Below are 24,011 nucleotides of genomic sequence, written 5' to 3' on the forward strand. Positions count from 1 at the left end.
ACTCCCTTCATCAGTTAAAGGCATAAGGACACAAGGATAACTCTGCCTTCCACTTGTGTAGGTAATCTCCCTAGAGCCCAATGATTTCGGAAGCAGCCCCTTAGTTTAGTTTGCTGACTAGAATGGGCAGCCCCAGGTGATTTATTGATCCTGCAAAGAGAGACACTACTCTGGGGCCAATGGCAGCCCCCTTCAACTCTAAACGCAACTCTTTGGCTAATTGATCACTGGGCCTGAGCTGAATACTTGGCATAATCCCCCTGGTACCATGCGGACATGACCATTCCCACCTAGGCCTGTGAGTGTTGGAAAACATCACTCCCAGCCTCCACCACCAAGAGGCAGTGCCTCATGGGGCAAGTGACCCAGGGTAGGAGCAGGGTGGTGGTGACTCTTTAAAAGCCACTCAGCAATGGTCCCATGAAATAAGGGTGCTTGGGTGGGGTGAGGCAGGGGAATGCTGCATGGGAACCTAGGAAGCACACATGCCTGGGGATGCATTTCTGCAGCTCCGAGCAGAACTTCCATCCCCAGCCCCACATGTGACTTCTGGTAGCCACACTTGCTTTTCATGTTTCCCAGACTCCCATGTGGCACTCTTTCCCAGCTCCCTTATTTCACTGCACCACCCAGGCACTCCTGTGCAACTCCTGGCAGCTTTTAAAGAGCCTTTACCACCCTGCTCCTACCCTGCGGCTCTTGCCCCATGAGGCACTGCCTCCTGGTGGTGGGTGTTGGGAATTCTGACCCAGAATTGTGATGTTTTTCAACACACACAGGCATATGCCCACCATACAGTGCTGTGCTTTGCCCAGTGCCAATGGGACTTCTTTAAGAGAAACAGAGCCTTGTCTGTTTCCTGCACCAGGAAACAGGTGCTGTTTCCTGCACCTGGAGCCCTGCACCAACGTCAAAGGTGTGCATAGAGTGCTGGGAAGTGTAGCCCTTCCCAGTGCTTTCCTCCTAGAACTCAGCTTCTCTTAAAGAGCCCTCCAAGTCATGGGCATCTGGGGGTGAAGGGGGGCAGTTGCCTTCCCGTCTGGATTGAGCTAGTCCCATAGAATTCAATGGAAACTTACTACAACAAATATTTATATATTACTTTCCCCAAGGCAGTTTTCATAGATATAAATAAATAAAATGGCTCCCTGTCTCCAAAGGGCTCACAATCTAAAAAAGAAATATAAAATAGTCATCAGCTACTGCCAATGGAGAGATGCTGTGCTGGGGATGGATAGGGTCAGCTGCTCTCCCCCAATAAATAAAGAGAATCACCACTTTTAAAAAGGTGCCTCTTTGCTCAGTTAGTAGGGGATACTATCAGATAAGTGGGAATAGGATTATAGTCTTTGCTATACATACACTTGAACAAGCCCAATAATTTCAGAACCAATAGAATTGGTACCACACTACCCCACTGAAAGAACGTACACAATACATTTCCACTGCAAATTTTAATTACTATAATGTTTTAATCTTTTAATCTGTTTTTATTGTTTTGTTCTACAGTGTCCAGAGACTTGCATTTTGGGTGGTATATAAATGTTTTAAATACATAAATAAATGATAACCCTTGAATTTTTGTGCTGCAGCTTATTTCCAACCATAGAAATAAGGGTTGGATGTCAGAGGACTAATTGTGGAGTAGCATCCTTCATGCAATACAAGTAAGTTTGCTAAAATGTTGGTTGCAGCAAGTAATTGGGTTGCTGGAGCAAAAGGCTGGCTGAAAGTTCCAATGGGTATTAGATGGCAGTATATTTCACAACAGTGAGTGAGAAAAGGCCAAAAAGCCACCTTTTACACAAAGAAAGGTATGTGTTGCGGCTATACATGTTGATGACCTTGTAAAAAAGGCCACAGAGTCTGGGATATGGAGATGTGGGTGGGCTGGGACAAGTTTTGAAAGCGGGGGGGAGATGCTCTGTTTCACAGAATCATTTGAACTAGCCAATCCCACACAGAGCATCTGTGCGCTCTTTGGGGCCGGCGGTTACCTCTTCCCCACCACCTTCTGCCCCAGTCTCCACTTCCTGACCAACACTGGCAGGAATGTCAGATTCATCTTGAGCCATAAATCACCTTGGTGTGGGTTCACACAATCATGCTGTTAACACACATTATGTTGGTAACACACATTAAACCTATATACACACATTAAACCTATAACACACATTAAACCCTAACCAGAATGATATAAAAATAGAACAAATTTATCTTTCTTCAGCCAGCCTGTTAGCTCACCCTTTTGTTCCTTCAGGACTACCTGCTGATATGTCTCCCTATATGAAGAACAGTTGGTTTAAAGTCTTGAAGATCTCAGGAATGGAGGAGAAGTGTGGCAAAACTAACTCCTCCTTGAGAAGTGCAGAGACTTTGGTATGGTTTTGGCAAGCTAGCTTTATTGGAAATTTTATATTACTTGTAAAAATGAAACCCAGACCATATCTTTGCAATGCACCAAGGGCTTGGAGAGTGCTCTGCCACCTTAATATGAATATAGAAGTGAAGTAAGGAGTTGCTTGCTGATGGAGTTGCAAAGCAAGTTGGACAGAACTGCTTCCATCTGCTGACAAACTACTGCATTAATTGCAGTTGTGGAAGTCCATAACAGCAGTGCATAACAGCAGCAAAGGAATGGGCGGCTATCACACAGGAATGGGGGCAATGGGACATTCAAAGACAAACCATTAATTTGACTGTGAACAGACTCTGAACTAGGAAGAAATGCTATCAGACTCAATCTATCCCATTCAGCCTATGTATCAGAAGTGTCAGATTTAAAGTAAATACAACATGTTGGCTTCTTAATGAAAAATTGAAATTTCAAAGATGAGAATTCCACCTTCATAGTTTTATCTGTGTGATATAACTATGATCAATATCTAAATGAGTCACCTCATTTTCCTTTCAATTTTCCTTGACTATGGTGGAAAGTGGCTTGACTCCCATTCCACTTTTCTTTTGGGACCTCATAAAGGTGCATCCTGTATGAGGTCCCACATCGTTGGAATTTCCATTTTTAAAATTTATTTGTTTATTTCAACATAACATATTTATATACTGCCCAAAACGTAAGTCTCTGGGAGGTTCACAATTTGAATTGTCTAAAACCTGTGGGCATGATTATTTCTATATTGGGGATTTTAGGCATATTTTCATTTGAGGAATTTCACAGTACATTTTTAAAAATAATCATAAAAGGCACAAAAGCCAAAACCAATGAAATACAAATCTGAAGAACTTCTGCGAAATGGAAGAAAAGTCAGGAACAAGAAGAAAGATCAGGACTACATTAAATCACATATTCCATCATGACTTCACCTTTAGAGTGACTTTTATAGTCAGGAACATTTTTTGTTAAATGTTCATCAAAGTAGATAAGAAAGTCCAAAGGGATTAAGTTCTCATACTCCAGTTCTCATACAAGTTTTTCTTTTATAGCAATTATTGCTATTTGCAACATGATAGTGCATGCAGTGTATTTTTATTGGACAATATGCACAAAAGCTTAACAGAACACATACAAAGAAAACACATCAGAAATATGTAAAATTCTAAATTATTGATTCAGACATTCCTGATTCAAATTTGATATTTGATTCGGTCAACACTGATACATTATATATATTCTTAACAATTAACATCAGTATACCATTTTCCTTTCTTTTAAAGAAAAAGCATAACTTCTTAACTGTACTTTGTAAAATGATAGAAAAATGGTCTTTGTGTCTATCTGTGTGAGATAAGCTTTTGCACTAAGTGCACTTTTTGCACTTGTTCTTCTCAAGTGACCATTTACTTGAACATTTTGAATTTTTCAAGAAGCTGTTACTTTTCTTATTTGGCTTTGCAAAACCCTATCCACTTTTCAGACCTCTCCCAACACTCAAAGAGCAGATGTGTAACATTCTTCAGTTACTTTGCAAGTATGCTTTTATGAAAGAGGTATTGGTTATACAGGGCAATATAAATGTATGGATAATCCACCAGTAGGATTAAAATGATCTGTGTGAGTTTACTGAGGAAATTTACAGTTTACTAAACCAGCATGGTGTAGTGGTTAGAGTGCTGGACTAGGACCGGAGAGACCCGAGTTCAAATCCCCATTCAGCCATGAGACTTGCTGGGTGACTCTGGGCCAGTCACTTCTCTCTCAGCCTAACCTACTTCACAGGGTTGTTGTGAGGAGAAACCTAAGTATGTAGTACACCGCTCTGGGCTCCTTGGAGGAAGAGTGGAATATAAAATGTATAAATAGAAAGATAGATAGATAGATAGATAGATAATTACCCCATCCAGTAAATGATTTCCACACACAAAACACACACAAAATAGGATATACTTCAAGAAATTGTGATTATAAGGTACAGTAGTACAGTCTCTAAAATAATAATACCTCATATCACTATTGTTTCTACCCACAGAACTATCAGGGTTTGTAAAATGTTCTTGGAAAATTTTGGACTGTGAGAGACCTTTACGATAGATTGACAAAAATGGGTCACATTATTATTAAGACTATATTTATTTTGGGTGGTGTTTTCAACTTTAGTAGATTTTATTTATTTATTTATCTTTATTTATTTATCACTTCCCACTCATAGGCCAATTATGAATGCTTCTGAAAATCCCAGCCAAAATGTTTGTAAGGAAAACAGACCAAAAATACAGAGAAAAATGCACACGTAAACCAAAAGGAAACAAACAAAAAAAATTGAACATGCAAGTCTATGAATGTACTCATCCAGAATTCTGAGAATAAAGTTATATCAACCGAACGACCAAAAAGCACAAACACACACTTGCGGGGGGGGGAGCAGTAGTCCCTGAAAGAGGATGAAATTAGACGCATGCATAGAAATGAAGATTTGTGTTGTGAGAGCGATAAAGCAGTCTGGGGTCTAGTTTACCTTCACTGTCTGACATGGCATGCTGGAAGTCATCCATGATGAAGGCTATATCCCGGTCATAGCCTCGTGCTCGTGATTCTTCCCTCATATGTTGTTGGACTTCTGGCAATGAATGGCTTGATCCAAACTGGTCCCTTGTGTCTGCAGATATAGGTGGTAATGGCCCAGCTGCTGCTCTTGCCATTCCCATAGGCTGGCCTACAGGACTTAAAGGACTCTCTTCTTCAGAGTTCTGTGCTACTATTGGGATTCTTCCCCTACTCTGACTTATAGGTAGACTGGTGGGTTTAGTTCTTCCAGAGGGGGCTGCATGGCTGAAGGAAACATCTAGTGGTTCAGCCTCTTGGGCTTTCAGTCTTAAAGAAGAGCTTGAAGAATCTCTTTTTAGTGACAAGTCAAGCCCATAGACTGATGATGGCCGGGAGGAAGGCCTGGATCTACTGCCACTGCCATAGGGTTTGTCAGCATCCTCTTGTAATGTGGATCTCATTGTTGCACTCAATGCCATCCCGAAGTTTGTACCAAGTGTATGTGTTAGTGTTGGCCCCATATATTTCTGTTGGTCTGTGATATTTTTTCGGAGGCCATATGTGATATCATCCTGAAGAAGCCTTGCCCTTGAGGTGATGCCCCCAAGTGATGAGGTGCTGGAAGTCAAATAGGTTGAATAATCAAGCTCAAGGTCTCTGCTTTCTTGAATGGGTGAAAATTTAGACAATTTGGGGTCTGTCAAGGCCTTCTTATGCTTTGACTGCTTCTGGTAAAGAAGAGCTGCTGGAAGCTGTTTGGCAGCTTGTTTCTCTAAGGTAAGTCTACTAATGCTGTATTTCTCAGATTTGGGGAAATGTCGGTAGCTAGAATCTGCATGGTAATACTGTGAAAGACCTGCCAGGTGGTCCAAACTTTCTGTACCTCGGCGGAACTCTTGCTTGATCTGATGCTTTAGAAGTTTCAGTTCATAAGGGTCTTCCATAGGATCCTCATCAGTTTTCATGTAGCTATGCAATCGAGAAGATGTTTGCAGTGGTGCAAGGAAATCTGAGACTTCTTGCACCCTCCGGGCCTCAGTAGTGCGAAGGAGCCGATCAGTTTTGGTTAGATCCTTCTCATGAAGACCATAAGCAGAGCTCAAAGCTGATGTTCCTTTAGTGAGGTCCCCAATATCATCAATTAGTACATAATTGCGCGATGTGTGATGGTCTATGTCTGCGTAGAATGAGTCTCCAGATATGCTTGAGATGGGACTACTGGCCATGCTGCTCCTCTCATCTAGCCCCATCCTTAAGTCCAAGGTGCTGTATTTACTTCCCAAATGGGAAACTGCAAATGTGTTATCAGAGGAAACAGGTGCTATCATGAGGGGCTGATTCCGAATCACATCATAATTGGATGTTATCTTGGGCTCCAAGTATAATGAAGTCTGCCTTGATTTTTGTGGGATCACCATCAATTGTGAAGAGAGCTGATACGAAGGCTGTTGGGTTGGTGATGGCTGAGCTTGAGGAGTAAAGGACATGGTTGCCACAGGCTGGAATGCTGATTGGGTCTGATAGGGAGAAACCTGCTGCTGATATAAAGGCTGCTGTTGGTAATGAGATTGCTGGGTGTACTGTGTTGGTGCTTGTGTAGGAAGGGCAGATGAAGAATACTGATACTGTGTATAAGGACTTGTAGGAGTTGCAAACTGAGTTTCCGGTTGGGTTTGTGGGGGTATAAATTGATCAAATTCTGTTTGAGGTGCAGTCCGTGGTCTTTCTAAGCCATGCTGAGTTTCTATCCTGGTAGGCCTGGTACTGCTAACTTCACTGTCAGACATATAATCACGTTCTTCTGCTACTCCCTGAAGGTAGGCACGCTCTCTCTTTTCTCTTTCTTTTAGCAATGCTTCTTTTCGTCGATTGATGCCCATTTCTAAATATCGAAGTTTTGCATCTATTTCTTTCTCCTCTTCGTCTAGCTCTGCTTGCTTCTTCCGAAGCTTGGCTGACTCTCGTTCCACTAGATCCAATTCTCTATCTATATCTTGGAGGATTTTAGCTCTGGCCATGGTATTGCTTCTACAGATCCTTCGGCGTGAAACTGACCCCACAGTGGTGAAAGCTGATTGTGTTCCTACTGCAACATCTTCTGGAGGTGGATTGGGCAGAGTCCTCTTCACCTTCTTTTGCATTCCTGAAGATGCTGTAGATCCCTTAGCCTGTGGCACAAGAAACCATACAGAATAATTATTCTGGAAGAATAGACCAATATAGGACAGCACAACTTGTGACCCATCAAGTTAAACACAGTACCAGCCATGTACTGTGGCCTGCCTGGTGCATGGTACTCCTGCTTTTGTGGTTTCAAGTAGGCAGCAAAAGCAGGAGCGTGTACTGTTCTTGCCCCATTTCAAAAAGAATATCATGGAACTAGAAAAGCTGCAGAAAGAGGTAATCAAAATTATCAGAGTTGGCACACTTTCTATACAAGGATAGGTTAGAGTGTCTGGAGCTTTTCAGTTTAGAAAAACAGATTCCTAAAGAAGGACATGATACAGGTTTGCAAAAATTATGCTTGGTTCGCAAAAATCTGCACTATCCAGGTTCTACAGTTATCATTTTTTCTTCTCTCCTATAAGATTAAAACTTTTCAGAATATACATTAATTTATAGAATTAATTGCTACAGGATATGTGATACTCACTGTCTCAGATGACTTTAAAAGACGATTAGACAAATTCATAGGGAAATAGTCCATTAATGGCTATTAGCCATATAGTTAATTTCATATTCAGAGGTATCTAGTAGGATACCAGTAGCTGGGGAGCAAACAGCAGGGAACGACTATTGCCTTTATTTATGCTTCTGGGCTTTCCAGAAGCGTCTGCTTTGCACCGTTGGGATCAGGATGTTGGACAAGATGGACCCTTGAAGGGCCCATCTTCTTATATAACATAAAGTTGAGTGGGCTACTAAGTTGTGCTTTGCTTGATGGCACAAGGCATGTAGACTTTGACTAATACGTTCAGAAAGACTGTAAAACATTTTGCATAAATAAGTATATTGTAGAAATAATAATTAACAACCTAGAAAACAGAAGTTAGCTAAAGGCAATTTTCGACAGAACATAAGATTCTACAAATAAACATCATATCTAAACCGTCTGCCTTGATTTTTGTGGGATCACCATCAATTGTTAAGAGAGCTGATACGAAGGCTGTTGGGTTGGTGATGGCTGAGCTTGAGGAGTAAAGGACATGGTTGCCACAGTCTGGAATGCTGATTGGGTCTGATAGGGAGAAACCTGCTCCCTATCTCTGCTGATGTTAGATACAACTTAGTGACCTGGGCATGTTTTCATAATAAAAACTCTCAGATTTTTCTCTGTGTAAGCTTCTGCTAGGAGTTGCTTGGATGATGGTGCTGTGAGAGCAGCTTGGAGGCTTGCCTCCAGCTGCATTTCACTCTTCGACGTGTTTATCCCAATTTCAATCTGGAAGGATTGATACCAGAGGAATAATGGTTCTTGCCCTCCTGGGAGCTGCCTTTGGTGGTCTCAAGGCGAGAAATGTTTTGAAGAATTATATTAGAAACAACCATGAAGTGCCTTGAAGAACGCCTGGCAAACCCGGGAGAGACTTTGCCATTCCCCACTTGAAGAGAAGAAGGCATTTCCACCTGCCTATTAGCAACAGCCTCTCCACCCAACCCACCCTTTATTTTTTATTTCTCTCTCCTTTTTTCTGCCTTTTGTTCTCTAAGCCTCAAGAACGCTCAACTATTTGTTTCTCTAATCTCTGGGATTAAAGATCTGCCTGAAGCTAATTTTTAGTAGCCTGGAAAAGAACGGAAGTTTTAGTCTTTGGAGGATGATTTTACTTGCAACCAAATGGCTTTACAATCTAAATGAAGGATATACTACCTTTGGGTAATGAGCCTTGTTCAACCTTTTGGAACATTTTTTGAACTTTTTGGATTGGTTTATGGCACTGCTCTGAGTAACCAGCTTAAACTAGAAGAAGCAACTAGCACGTTTAGTCAAGGTTTGTTTGTTCCTCTTTTATAAGTATGCAGATTTTAACTCCCCCCCACTTTCCCTTTGGAACACCAATGGAGACATTTCTTGAACACTTTACTATAATAAACAGTGGAGTAATGAAGCAATGATCAACATTTTATTACATCTTACTTTATCTTCGGCTTGTCATATATCCCTGGTAACTGGGCAAAGAGGCACCTTTTACCATGGTGATTCTCTTTATTTAGAAGGGAGAGTAACTGGCTCTATCGACCCCCAGCACAGTATTTCCAGTGACTGTTGTTGGTGTCTATCTTATGTTTCTTTTAGATTGTGAGCCCTTTGGGGACAGGGATCCATCTTATTTATTTATTATTTCTCTATGTAAACTGCCCTGAGCCATTTTTGGAAGGGCGGTATAGACATTGAATTATTTTTTATTTATTTATCATTATTATTATTATTATTACCGTGGTGATTCTCTTTATTTAGCAGGGGGAGAGTAACTGGCCCTATCCACCCCCAGCACAGTACTTCCAGTGACTGTTGCTGGTGTGTGTCTTATGTTTCTTTTTAGAATGTGAGCCCTTTGGGGACAGGGAGCCATCTTTTTTGTTTGTTATTTCTCTTTGTAAAGCGCCCTAAGCCATTTTTGGAAGGGCGGTATAGAAATTGAATTATTATTATTATTATTATTATTATTATTATTATTATTATTATTCCCTGTGATAAAAATTTCTAACAAACAAAGTAGGAAATAAGGACTGGCCATCTCAATGTTTGTCTCTCTTGCAGACGGTTATTTAAAGAAGAACCTTTTATAAAAGACTACTTTTGGTTAGGGATCATTAAGCTTGTAAAACAATGTCTTACAATCTTTTTTTCAGACAGCTGTGGAGGTACTTAACAAGATTTATCTGCAAATAGATAAGTTGAGTGCAAATATATCTTTAGATCAGGAGGTGTCTCAGACTGATTTAGGGACTTATACCCAGATGGTTCTGGAAAAGGAAATACAATCCGAACAATGTAACACCTTTCTGTAGGTTAACTGTGTTGACAATCAGGTTTATGTACCGGATTTTGGTGATGCGCACATGGTTGGTTTACAAGTGGCAAAGAATATGCGTTTAATACTGTTCACAGTTGAATTTTTCTCTAACCAAATCAAACATAGATGGGCACCAACCTTAGAGCACCCACCCTTTCATGTATTTAGAAGAAAGTGGATATTTTTGTTTTTAGATTCAAAATAAATTTTGGCTGTATGACCTTTCCTTTTTTTTTAACTTATAGACAGCTCTGACTATTGGACTGGCTGATTGACAAAAAATCTTTTTTATTTTTTGGTCTACAATGTAGTTGATTTTGCAGACTGGCAGTCTTTTGGTTATGCACCTTTTTATGATACATAGTCTTATCTTTTTATGTTAACCTTTCTAAGATAATAATTTTAAGACTCCCTCTTTTTCTTTTTTTCTCCTTCTGCCTATTTTTTTAGAATGTACTAACTAATGAAAAGCTGCATTGAAGCAATTATTTAATGTCTGTTGGTTGAAACTCGGTTTGATATCTGAAAGAAACATAAACCAGTCCTACATCTGATTGTTATTACATGATCAATTCTTATGATATAGACAGTAAATCTGTATTTTTTAAAATTGTATTTTACTACAGTATATAGAAGCTTAGAGATGTTTTCAATCTCTCTGACTCAGTTTTTTCTCTTCCCTTTTGTATTCTCTGTATAGAAATTAATAAAATCTTGATTTAAAAAAAGTAAGCTTCTGCTAAAAATCAATACAAATTCTGATACGGAGTATAATGTTAAATAATAGGTTAACATTGTAGGGGTGTGCACAAAACTGGAAAACCCAGTTTGTTTCGAGTAGAACCAGACTAAAACTGAACTGTCAGACCCAGCTTGGGGTGGGAAGGAAACAAAATCCCCCCAAATGGCAGACTTACCACCATTTTGGGGCTTCAGGGGGGTGCTGCCATGGCCACAGGAGAGTCCCCTGAGGACCCCCTCCAGCCTCACCCCAGTCTCAAACAGCCAATTTCGGGCCATTTTGGGCTCATTCTGGGCTTCTGTGCGCTGGTGGCAGCCATTTTGGAGGCCACTGCACATACTCACTGGCCATTTGCATGGCCAGGTCATGGCCTGACCACACAGGTGGCCAGTGCACATGCGTGGCAGCCTCCAAAATGGCCGCTGCCAGCACACAGAGGCCCAGAATGGGCTGGACATTAGACTGGGGGGAGGCTGGTGGGGGGAGGGGAGACCTAAGGAGACCCCCCCGCAGCACCCCCTGAGGCCCCACAGTGGCAGTAAGTCCAACATTTTGGGGGCAGGGGAAACCCTGTTGTCCCAGCCCAGTGAGCCCTCAAGCCAGGCCTCAAGTGCGAGCCTCAAGTGCGAGCCGGCTTGCACATCCCTATAACATTGAAGACAGATTTCAGACAGGAGCCTAGATTGCTCCACCAAAGTGAACATTTTCTTCTAAGAAACCTAGGGTACCAGCATGAATATGACTACAAAATATGAAAAATATGTATATACCACTTTTCAACAAATGTTTCTCAAAGCGGTTTAAATAGAAATAAATAAAGTAAATAAATAAAGATAGCTCTCTGTCCCCAAAGGCCTCACAATATATTTTTTAAAAGTACAGTTTTCCTTTGTTCTATTTTTCATTTCAGTACTAGCTAATATGGTTGCAGTAAATATATAAGTGGTTTGTGTCAGATGAATTACATTTTCTGCTGACATCTTAGTAGCACTTGAGGGAAACACTGGCGCTAATTTGACCTGCCCCTATCCCTCTTCATGCTAAAAATATTTCACTCTGTATGTAGTAAAATAATATATACTAGCTGACCCCGCACAGAGCATCTGTGCGGTCATGCACTGAATGTGTGACATCCCCCCCATAACTCTCTCTCCCCCCCCACAGCTGTCTCGCTCTCTCTTCCCCCCCACAGCTCGCTCGCTCACTCTCCCCCCTCAGATCTCTCTCTTGCTCTCCCCCCACAGCTCTCTCGCTCGCTCTCCCCCCACAACTCTCGCTCTCTCTCTCCCCCCACAACTCTCCCACCTCTCTCGCTCACTCTCTCCCCCCACAACTCTCTCGCTCTCTCTCCACCCATAACTCTCTCTTGCTCTTGCCCCCCACAACTCTCTCTATCGCTCTCCCTCCAACTCTCGCTCTCTCGTTCTCCCTCCAACAACTCTAGCACTCACTCACTCACTCTCCCCCCACAACTCTCTCACTCGCTTTCCCCCAAACTCTCTCATTCGCTTTCTCCCCCCACAACTCGCTTGCTCTCTCCCCCACAACTCTCTCCCCTGTGTCGACCTGTCATTGTCCAACTATCCTTCAGTCTCCATTTCTCTGCTGGCAGGTGGGCAATAGCAAGGTGTTCTGCGGCAGCCAACTGCCAGCCTCTGCCTTCTGCTGAACTCACTGGCTCTTGCTGATGTGGCCCAACACAAACTTCCTCTGCTCCAACCGACAGCCGACCCCAGCCGGCAAACTCCCTCCCAATGGCGGGTGTGGCAGGCGGGCGTTAACAACAGCCTTCCTGATGCCCAACCGCTTTCCACAGCACCCTCGTTCCGGCCTCAAGCTCCTTGGCACATTTTGAGGCAGTGAACCGCCACCCACCCCCTTCTGCCAAATTCCCTGGTGCTTTATGTTGCAGCCCATGGAGAGGAGAGCTGGTCTTGTGGTAGCAAGCATGACTTGTCCCCATAGCTAAGCAGGGTCTGCCCTGGTTGCATATGAATGGGAGACTTGATGTTTGAGCACTGCAAGATATTCCCCTCTGGGGATGAAGCCGCTCTGGGAAGAGCAGAAGGTTTCAAGTTCCCTCTCTGGCATCTCCAAGATAGGGCTGAGAGAGATTCCTGCCTGCAACCTTGGAGAAGCTGCTGCCAGTCTGTGAAGACAATACTGAGCTAGATAGACCAATGGTCTGACTCAGTATATGGCAGTTTCCTATGTTCCTAGCCCTCGACAAACTCTGTCCCTAGTCCCCAAACTCACTACTTCACAACCCCAGCTGGCAAACTCCCTGGTTTTTGCACTCCTCTCCAGCTGCTGCCCTCTCGCTTTCCGAACTCTTGTGCTCTCTCAGCCAATTGCCTCCCCCCACTCTGTCAGCCAATCGCCTTCTTTCTGCCATGTCCCCACGCATGGCCCATCTTGGAGAATTAATAATATAGATACTAACTAACAGAACTGTGTGAAATATTACAGCAAATAAATATTGCAGCAAATAAATTTGATTTAATAATATTTTCCAAATTGTGATGATGTGCTAACTATGATGCAAATTAAGATAATGTACAAATTACTAGTTGTAGAAGTATGGGGGTAAAGCCTGACCACATGACAATCTTCTTTCTCTGCCTGTTATGGTTTACCATAACAGTTCACTGTGATTAAAGGAATATCATTTGTCACTGATCTCCGGGTTTTTTCCACTTTCTTTCCACTTTCCAAAATTTAGCATTTTGATTTTTTTAAAAAAGTTATTTACATTTTAATAAATGCAAGTTTGTAACTTCTCATAGCTTTTGCCCAACTCCATGTTCCATAAATTAAGGAAGCCAATTTTCTCTCAGTGTTTTGCTACAATTAAAGCAAATTACCAATAATTTCTAGTAAGTCTCGTTGGCTACTTTTTACATTGGAAGATGTAATTCTGCTGTTGTATTTTTCTTCTTTTATTGGTTTGAAATAGCAATCACAAATACTGGCTGACATTGGGAAAATGTTATTAATGGAAAATCTATGATACTTAAGAAGTTATTCAGCAAGGCTTCTAAGCAATTTTACAACAGCTTACGTTTCAAGTGATCAAGAAAATATGCCTTCATTCACTCCAAAGATATGGCTTTCTTCACTCCAAAGGCATCTCACTAAGCAGCTTTAGGCATGCCACTTTGTCTCACCTCATCTCCATTTCTTCAACATGGGGAAAATAATGTTTACTTACCTTACAGGATTGTTGAGAGGAGTACAGACATAAGGTTTGTGAACACTCAAAAGAGTGATGATTCCCAAGTGACTTGAAATCTGAACTCTCTCTTCTCTGGGTCAACCCCAGTGAATTCTAATCCAATTAAAGTGCAGCTTATTCTGTTGTTTTGTCTCTGATTATCTGTGTGACAAGAACCAGCTGAATATGTAACCACTTATTTGTCTTCACTCTGAATATTTGATGAATAATTTAGAATTGTTTTAATAGCTAGAAATTTCTAAATAGTTACATTTGGTCCAATTAAAACTTATTTTAATGGGCCCACATGTTATTCAGGCTCCCTCTCATGGGCCAGTAAATTAGCTACACAACCCGCAGGGACATATTGTTAGCAACAAAAAGGGCTTTTGCAGGGAGGAGGTAAAGTTAAAGTGTTCCATCGAGTCGGTTTTGGGTTGGTTTCAACTCCTGGTGACCATAGAGTCCTGTGGTTGTCTTTGGTAGAATACAGGAGGGGATTACCACTGCCTCCTCCCACGCAGTATGAGATGATGCCTTTCAGCATCTTCCTATATCGTTGCTGCCCGATATAGGTTTTTTCCATAGTCTGGAAAACATACCAGTGGGGATTCGAACTGGCAACCTCTGGCTTGATAATCAAGTCATTTCCCCACTGCGCCATTAGGTGCCTACAAGGAGGAGAGAGAAGTGAAAATCACCTCCTCATCCCCCTCTCCACGTGCTGCAGGGCAAGCCTTGAGGCTGCTACTTTGCCAGCTCTTTATGAGGGCAGAGCTCTCAGGCTGAGAGCTCTGAGTAACATGTGGGCCATTATTTTATCTTTTCTTTCTTTGGGAATAACATTTAACATTAATAACATTAGCTTTGGTGCTAATACTACAATAGTGTTTTGACAGTCTTTGGAAGCTGGAGGGTAAATTTGTGATACAGAAAAACCATCCTTTTAGCACTGTTTTGAGTTTACCAGCCCCAAATCAACATATATAGAGGCAAACAAATGATGCTTGTTTGTTTACATATATTTACATTCAACCTTTTGACATGTATTATCTGCATTCTCCCTAGAGAAACTGAATATTGCTTATTTTGTCTTTTCTAATTTGACAGAATTGTTTATGAGGTCAGCAGGCATACTCTCAATTACTGGAACTAGCCATGCACTTGGATATGCTCAAACATGCCATTGCTTCTCATTTGTGTAAAAGCAGTGCTTTAATATGGGGCATGGAATAGCTCATACTGGAATTGGGAGCCTTTCAAACTGAATCGCTTGCTTGCTTTTAGCCACCTGTCCAGTCCCTTTCTCTTTGTTGCCCTTTATTACCTCTCTAGTTTTTATCTCTGTTGAGTGGCTTTTTTGTTTTTGTTTTATTGATTCTTTCTCCCCAAGAATTCCAACAGAGTAATGAAAGGTGCTGGCAAAAGGAGGGGCTGTTGTCAGCATACACTGCTTTCCTGTCCCTCACGGTGCACAGATTAGCATACACAGAGATCTTATTACACAAGGGAAGCTGAAAGGCAACTTTCCAATATTACAATTTTACAAGTCACTGAGGCTCTACACACGATCTGTGTGTAGAGTCTGGGAGTGTTCAGCAGGGAGAGTGGGCTTAGCCCACTCTCCCAGCAGACGAGCAGTCACTTGTTGCTAGGTGGCCGGATTGGCTGCCTACATGAGTACTCGCTCTGTCACAGAGCTGGTAGAGGCTGCAGGGATTGGGGGCCACCTGGCCCCCAGAAGACCCAGGATGCCCCACACGAGTGTGTGGGGTATCCTGGGGAGACCCCTGATACCGGAAGGCTCATTTTAGCCTTCAGGGGTCTCCTTGTGAGTTGCCATGGGACGGAGCCGTACCGTGGCGACTCACAACAACTGGAAAAACAGAAATAGTGGAGTGCTCGCTATAGAAGCAGTACCTATTAAATTCTCCCTGTACTTCAGCTACAGGAGAGCCAGAACTTCATGACTCTATGCTTTATTCTTCCTCTGGCTTCTGAAAAAGACCTCTCGCTGTGCTGCTGGCTTTGCCCTGCTGCTGCTGTCACTGCACCTTACCTACTGCTTTTGCTGAGGTCCCCTGCTCCAGTCCCTGTTTTCTGGACCCTTCCCTGCTGTTTCTGGATCTAGACCCTTGCCCCTGCTCCTGCAGACCCTTGACCCCTCTGGATTACCTTTCTGTGTGCCGCTTTCCCTACCCTAGTGGATTAATTTGCTGTGCCTACCTCTTTTTTTATTACCCTTGTGGGATTATCTTTCTTGCTGTAGATTGCCTCATCACAACAGATTGGTGAGGCCCCCACCTTTACTATTTTTGGTTGGTTAGAGTGGTAGTTTCGTTCTTATTTATTTATTTATTTTAAATATTTATACCCCGTCCCTCCAGTGCATTACTGCTCGGGACGGCTCACAACATTTATAAAACAGTTACAATATAAAATCAGACTAATAAAATTAACCAATTTAAACAAGTTAAAAATCCAAGCTAAAACCACAATCATAATTAGCTTTTAAAATTCCAAATTAAATTCTCAAAGCTAAAAACTAAGCATTATAAAAACTAAAAACTAAAGAACCCACCAGATATACGCAACAGGGGGATAATTAAAGAGCCTCTTTAAAAAGACATGTTTTTAGTTTTTTTTTAAACACTAAGAGAGGGAGCATGGTGAAGCTCTTCAAGGAGGGTGTTCCAAAGCCGAGGGGCCACAACTGAAAGGTTTCTTTTATGTTTAGAGTTTGTGAGGTTTTGTGCTTTTGTTTTTGTGAGGTTTTAGGTTTGGAGTTTTGTTAAATTTTTTTAAGTGCTTTTCAAGTTTAGTCTAAGTCTTGTAAACTGGTTTAAGTGCTTTTGTTTTAGTTTAGGTTGAGTAGTGTTTTTGGTGTAGTTTTAGGTTCTGTCATTGGTTTTTGTGCTTTTGGTGGTTTCCCTTTAATAGGGCCTAGTTTGGAAGAAGGGATGTCCAGGAGGGTGCAGGTCAGAGCTAGGAGCAGGCTTGTGGGCAGAGGGAGGGATGGTGCTGGTTTGGGGCAAGGGCAGTGAGAGGGGTCTACTCCCCAAGTCACCAATGTCCTCCCTAGAGGTTGATCACAGGCTCATGTTTCCAGTGATACCCGCTACCGCAACACAGCCACCTATGGCTGAGGTGGAAGTAGTAGGGGAAAGCCCTGTCAGGGAAGAAGCTTTTCTTCCCTTGGTGGGAGCAGAGGAGGAGAGAATGGCTGCTAGTCCTGCCAGATCCCCCTCTTTCTCCCCACTGATCCCCTGTGTCAGTGCAACCCCCACCCAGTCTGAGACTGAGGGGGAGCAGGAGGAAGTCTTTTCCCTTGCACCCGAACCTTCTCAGGCAAAGTAAGGCAGTGGGGGTGATGGTGCTGGCCAACCAGCATGCCAAGTAGTAGCACCAGCATGCAAGCAGTCCAGGACTGTTAACAGCACTGTGTGGGACCATTTTGAGCACTGCCAAAGTGAGCTTACATGTGCTGTCTACACCCACGGAAGGGCTCAGGTCAGCAGCGGCAAGATGCCAAGCACCTGGGGATGTCACAGATGAGGAGACATTTTGAAAGGCATCATCTGGGTGTCCTCGCTACTGCTGGTGGCGCTAGGCTGCCTGCTGTGCCCTCGAATAGCGATAGCAAGGGACGTGCTCCAGCTCTCAAGCAGGACATGTTGTCTGTCATGCAGTGGGTTCAGTCAGTGGGCAAGTGGTCTGGTCGCCCAGAAGCATGCCTCATAACCCAGGCCATTGGAGAGATGATGGCTCTGGACAGCCAGCTATTTCAGATGGTGGATAATGTTGACTTACACCAGATGCACCAAATGCTTGCCTCCAAGTACCAAATCTCCTCATGCACCACCTTCAATAGGTGCCAGGAAGGTTGTGTCAGGACTGTTAGAGTCAGCACGGTCCTCCATTAGTCTGCACTTCACTACAGATATATATGGACCAGCTGTAGTGGAGTACAGGCCGCTTTCCTGTCTCTCACTGCACACTGCTGGGGACAGGAGAGAGATGGGACTACATCTGCTGCTGTTGGCATGGTCAGCCCAACCCAGGCAGCAAAGCCCAGGTAGACACAGACCACTTGGCAGATGAGCTGTCATCAGGTGCCAGCTGGAAGAATGGCTGTCCAGGTGGCCAAACCTTCATTGGGACTTCATGGAAACTGACAGTGCTGTCCACGTGCTAAGAGTGGCATGGTTTGTGTGCATACACTGTATGGTGCATACTCTGCACCTGGTTGTGACAGATGCTCCCCTGCAGGACCTGCTGCTACCACAGCTGCTCTTGTGAAGAACTGATGCAAGATAGCAGCCTACTTCCATCACAGTGAGAAGGGTAGGTGGATGCTCTAGGAGAGGCAGTGTGAGCTCTCCCTACCTAGCTCATCCCTAGGGATGTCGAGTGCCTGCAGGAGAAAGAGTGAGCAACTGTCCTGGTGAGGAACTGTGGCTTGGGAGTGTGTGACCTGTCCACCACGGAAGTCAGAAGCTCATTTCCAAGTCGGTCTTGACATTTGAGCCATTTCCTTGTGTGCTGAGGTGGCAGCACTGTGTGCCGAGGCAGCTTGTGTGCTGAGGTAGCAGCTTTGAGTCAGGCTTTGCCCACAGCTCTTCTCCTGGAAGAGACAATGGGTGAGCTCCAAACCACACTGACCATGTGCCCTGGCAGGTGCCCTGGCAGGTTGGTTGAAGACTAGAGTGGTGGATCAGCTCAGCATCAAGTTGGGTCAATCAGCAAAGCATGTTTTGGTCTGTCTATGTGACCCAACTATGAAGGGTAATGCCATCACTTCTGGCGATCTGCTTGGGTCTCTCCTGGTTCAGGAGGTTAGACAGGCAGAGGGTCTGAACAAGGAGGAGGGTGCTGGAGAGGCACCTACTAGTGCGGTCCACACCCAGCATCACTATCAGCACTGCTTCCCAGTCCAGCAGCATGGTATCCCTGGCAGTGCTAAAACAGCTGCCACTTCTGCCCATTCATTGCAGCTTGTGGTTCAAACAGGGGTACTTTGGCATCTTGCCAGAGGTATGGGAGGTGCTGCCCGTGCCCTGCAGTGCTGCCAAGCAGAGTGTTCTGCAGTACCTGCAGGAGCCGGTGGTGGAGGACTTGGAAATGGATTTTGTCCAGTTTGGGGCAACGCATCACCAAGTTTGGCTGAACAAGGCAATGGTTGCTGGATGGCTCCTCTCCTGGACCAGTGTCCAGAGCGAGAGGGTGTTCTCCATGGCCGGAGAATGGATCCCCATCGCTCAAGGCTGGATGCTGGCTGGAGCAGCTGGTCTTCCTGAAGGCCAACCTCCTCCTGCTGGACTAGCCTTAGCTGGATGCAGAGGGTGACTCATGATCACCCTCTGCACCCATCCATGATCACCCCCACCTACTACAACACCACTGTCAGCTCACTCTGGCCAACCAAAAACTGAATGTCAGAGTCTGCCTGTTAGTGCTGCTGATACACGCAGATATGCATGCACACCACTGCCACGCACCCATCTAAGGGTGTGGTGAAGCACAGGTGGTTTGGTTGGTTTTGAAATGTGGGTTGTTGGTTGGTTGGTTTGTTATCTTTTTTGTTTTTTAAACATTTTTTATATCCCGCTTTTCCTCCAAGGAGCCCAGAGTGGTGTACTACATACTTGAGTTTCTCCTCACAACAACCCTGTGAAGTAAGTTAGGCTGAGAGAGAAGTGACTGGCCCAGAATCGCCCAGCAAGTATCATGGCTGAATGAGGATTTGAACTCAGGTCTCCCCGGTGCTAGTCCAGCACTCTAACCACTACACCACAATGACTCTTTTCTTTCAGCACGAGACACACTCATGCATACATGCACGCACACATGGCCCATTATGAATTTAGACTGCTTCCCTGATGGTCAGGGCCCAGCCCAACCTGAGGACCACCCATACCTTTACTCCAGATAACTAAGAAGAGAAAGCAGACATCTCATCAAGTATGTGATTTTCTTTTTTCAATCTCTGCACACAGTTTAATATGATTTATAAACCAGCGGTTTATAAATGTAATAAATAAATAAATATGTAGTCATGATTGTGTCTCTTAAGAGCAACATGTGGCAATGATTTGCTGTGGACAGGGCACCTGGCAGACTCTGGGACAATTATTCTTTTTTGGACTGTTTTGTGCCATGCTCTGTGTTGAGACTTGGGAGATTCCAAGGGTGGTAGGGCATGGTGGGGTCATTTGGCAATTTTTAATGAATTTTTGAATTGGGGGGGGATCAGTCAGGGTTGACCTAACTGACCACCCCCCAATTCATTAAAAACTGCCTGATAGCTTTGCAGCTTGGGTGGTAGGTAGCACCCATCATGCCCACTGACACCATAGATTTCATGTTTTTCTCTTCTCACAGCATCAACCCATGCTTTCTGTCACTTCTTTCTTTAGAGTGGGACACATTTTTTCCAGCATACTTTCTGCTGTACTCTTGCACTCCTAGACAGCACTAGACACCACTTTGTCTGGGTTTTTCATAATGAATGCTTTTGATCAAATTATTACAAGAAACTTCACTCCATGCTCATTAACCAGGCCTTAAAGAAAAACAGCCAAGTGTGATGTCACAGTACAGGAAACATGGCTGCTATTTGGGGGGCATGGCTAAATAGGAATTTCAAGCCTCAATTTCAGCTGTATATGAAATTGTATATGAAAGCTGTATATGAAATTTTTTTTGGGGGGGGGGAGAATACCAGGTGATTTGTAATCACTTTTCAGTGAAAACTTCTGATGTGGCACCTAATCTGTACTACTTCTGAATTGCATATGGGAACTGGAAGCTTAATGGCAAGCACCCTCATGTCAAACTCTCTTTTATAACTGAAAGCCTTACAATGAATCTACTACCTATTGTCTAAGTTTTCTGTGAGGGAGATTTTATTTCAAAAAGCATTTGCTCCTCACTTACATTATGAGATAGTATGTGTGATTGTTTTTGCTCTTGCATGTTCTTACTCTTCTGGACTAGAAAGAAAAGCCTTGGATGAAACAGATTCATTAGGCAGTCTTGGATGAAGCAGATTATTCTAGACCCATTTCAAACTTACTTTCGGTCAGGTTATGGGGTGCAGAATGCCTTGGTTGGGCTGATGGATGATCTCCATTATTTATTATTATTATTATTATTTCTTGTTTACACAGTCAGACAGGTGTTATTGATTGGTTTGTTTTATCCAGACATCGAGTCCTTCCCAAGGACCTGGGATGGCTGAATTTTATTATCAATATCGTTGTTATTATTATAGATATCGTCGCAGAATATAGGCTGTTCCCAGTAAAGTTGCTTTTTGTAATTGGCTGATGGTGATTTCTGTGACCCCTATGGTGTTGAGGTGCTCATCAACTACTACTGGGATTAATTTGCACTTCTTCTGCCACATCCTTTCAATTTAAATTTGTAGATCTTTGTATTTTGTGATTTTTTCTATTTCTTTTGCTTCTATTCTGCTATCTCCTGGTATTGCTATGTCGATTATTTTAACTTGTTTTTCTTTCTTCTCAACTACAGTTATATCTGGTGTATTGTGTGGCAGATGTTTGTCTCTTTGTACTCGCAAGTCCCATAATATTTTTGCATCTTCATTTTCGACAACTTTTTCAATTTTATAGTCCCACCAATTTTTGGCTACAGGTAACTTGTAATTTTTGCAGATGTTCCAGTGTATCATCCCTGCTAACTTGTCATGTTTTTGTCTGCAGTCAGTCTCAGCGATCTTTTTACAACAGCTGATTAGGTGGTCCACTGTTTCATCTGCTTCTTTACAAAGGCGGCACTTGCTGTTTGTTGTGGATTTCTCTACTTTTGCTCTTATTGCATTTGTTTAAGAACAAACAGGCCTGTTCTTGTGCAGCCAATATTAATCCCTCTGTTTCTTTCTTCAAGTTGCATTTATTTATTTATTTATACATACATACATACATACATACATACATACATACATACATACAGTCAGACAGGTGTTATTGACTGCTTTGTTTTATCCAGACATTGAGTACTTCCCAAGGACCTGGGATGGCTGAATTTTATTGTCAATGTTGTTGCTGTTGTTAAAGATATTGTCGCATAATATAGGCTGTTCCCAGTAAAGTTCCTTTTTGTAATTGGCTGATGGTGATTTCTGCATTTTGCATTTATTTATTTATTTATTTATTTATACATACATACATACATACATACATACATACATACGTACATACATACATACAGTCAGACAGGTGTTATTGACTGCTTTGTTTTATCCAGACATTGAGTACTTCCCAAGGACCTGGGATGGCTGAATTTTATTGTCAATGTTGTTGCTGTTGTTAAAGATATTGTCGCATAATATAGGCTGTTCCCAGTAAAGTTCCTTTTTGTAATTGGCTGATGGTGATTTCTGTGGCCCCTATGGTGTTGAGGTGCTCTTCAAGGTCTTTTGGAACTGCACCCAGGGCGCCAATTACCACTGGGATTATTTTGGTCTTTTTCTGCCACAGCCTTTCAATTTCAATTTGTAGATCTTTGTGATTTTTTCTATTTTTTTGTGATTTTGTGATTTTTTCTATTTCTTTTTCTTCTATTCTGCTATCCTCTATTATTATTATTATTATTTCTTGTTTACACAGTCAGACAGGTGTTATTGACTGGTTTGTTTTATCCAGACATTGAGTCCTTCCCAAGGACCTGGGATGGCTGAATTTTATAATCAATTGTTATAGATATCGTTGCAGAATATAGGCTGTTCCCAGTAAAGCTGCTTTTTGTAATTGGCTGATGGTGATTTCTGTGGCCCCTATGGTGTTGAGGTGCTCTTCAAGGTCTTTTGGAACTGCACCCAGGGCACCAATTACCACTGGGATTATTTTGGTCTTTTTCTGCCACAGCCTTTCAATTTCAATTTGTAGATCTTTGTATTTTGTGATTTTTTCTATTTCTTTTTCTTCTATTCTGCTATCCCCTATTATTATCATCATCATCATCATCATCATCATCATCATCATCATTTACATTTTATATCCTGCTCTTCTTCCAGGGAGCCCATTAAGTTTCTCCTCACAACAATCTTGTGAAGTAGGTTAAGCTGAGAGAGAAGTGACTGGCCCAGACTCACCCAGCAAGTCACCCAGCAAAGCTGAATGGGGATTTGAACTCAGGTCTCCCCGGTCCTAGTCCAGCACTCTAACCACTACACCACACAGGCTCTGTAATTAGGAATTGAGAGAGAGTGTGTGACTCTGTTAGTCCTTTTGGAATCTCTCAGCAGCTTGCAATATCATTGACCATGGTATCCTTCTGGACTGTCTGAGGGGGACGGGTGTAGCACTGTAGGACAGTGCTTCCACTGATAACTCTTGGGCAGATTTCAGAGGGTGTTGGTGACTGATATAGAAAGTGAGAGCTTTTATATGGTGTTCCTCATTTGGCTCCATTTCATCTCCACTGCTTTTTAATATCTACATGAAACAGTTGGGAGAGATCATGAGGGGATTTGCTGCAGGCTGCTTTCAGGCTGCTATCACTACACTGATGACACCCAAATCTATTTCTCCATGTCAGCTTCATCAGGAAATGGCATAACTTCCCTAAACACCTGCCTGGAGGCAGTAATGGGCTGGATGAGGGATAACAAACTAAGGCTGAATCCAAACAAGTCAGAGATGTTCATTGTAAGAAGCCGTAATTCAGGAGATGGGATAGATCTGCCGGTTCTAGATAAGGTTACACTATCCCAGAAGCAATAGGTTTGCAGTTTGGGAGTGCTTCTGGACCCAACTCTCTCTATTTTAGGTGCAGGGGTGCTTTTTATCAGCTTCATTTGATACATCAACTGCACCCTTTCTTGGAAGAGTGTGACCTTAAGACAGTGGTGCAAATGCTGGTCACCTCCAGGCTACAGCAATGCACTCTGTGTGGGGGCTGCCTTTCTACGTAGTCCAGAAACTGCAACTGGTGTAGAATGCTACTGCCTGGTTGGTCATCAGGTTGTTCCAAAGAAACCACATGACTCTTGTTTTGAAAGAACCAAACTGGCTGCCAATAGGTTTCCAGGCAAAATACAAAGTGCTGGTTATTACCTATAGAGCCCTT

The 24,011-nt window shown here is 42.9% G+C and overlaps 1 protein-coding gene across 12 annotated transcripts in view; it reads right to left on the minus strand.

Moving 5' to 3' along the window:
- The window catches only part of PCLO (piccolo presynaptic cytomatrix protein), a 381,716-nt gene that overhangs the window by 116,590 nt on the left and 241,115 nt on the right, over nt 1-24,011 (minus strand). For all 12 annotated transcript variants that reach the window (XM_053252849.1, XM_053252847.1, XM_053252845.1 and 9 more), the window contains one exon: nt 4,914-7,110. In XM_053252849.1, the coding sequence (XP_053108824.1) occupies nt 4,914-7,110 (2,197 nt within the window). The remainder of the gene's footprint in view (nt 1-4,913; nt 7,111-24,011) is intronic.

The sequence above is a fragment of the Hemicordylus capensis genome, chromosome 5 (assembly GCF_027244095.1).
Source record: "Hemicordylus capensis ecotype Gifberg chromosome 5, rHemCap1.1.pri, whole genome shotgun sequence".
In the NCBI taxonomy this organism is placed as follows: domain Eukaryota; kingdom Metazoa; phylum Chordata; class Lepidosauria; order Squamata; family Cordylidae; genus Hemicordylus; species Hemicordylus capensis.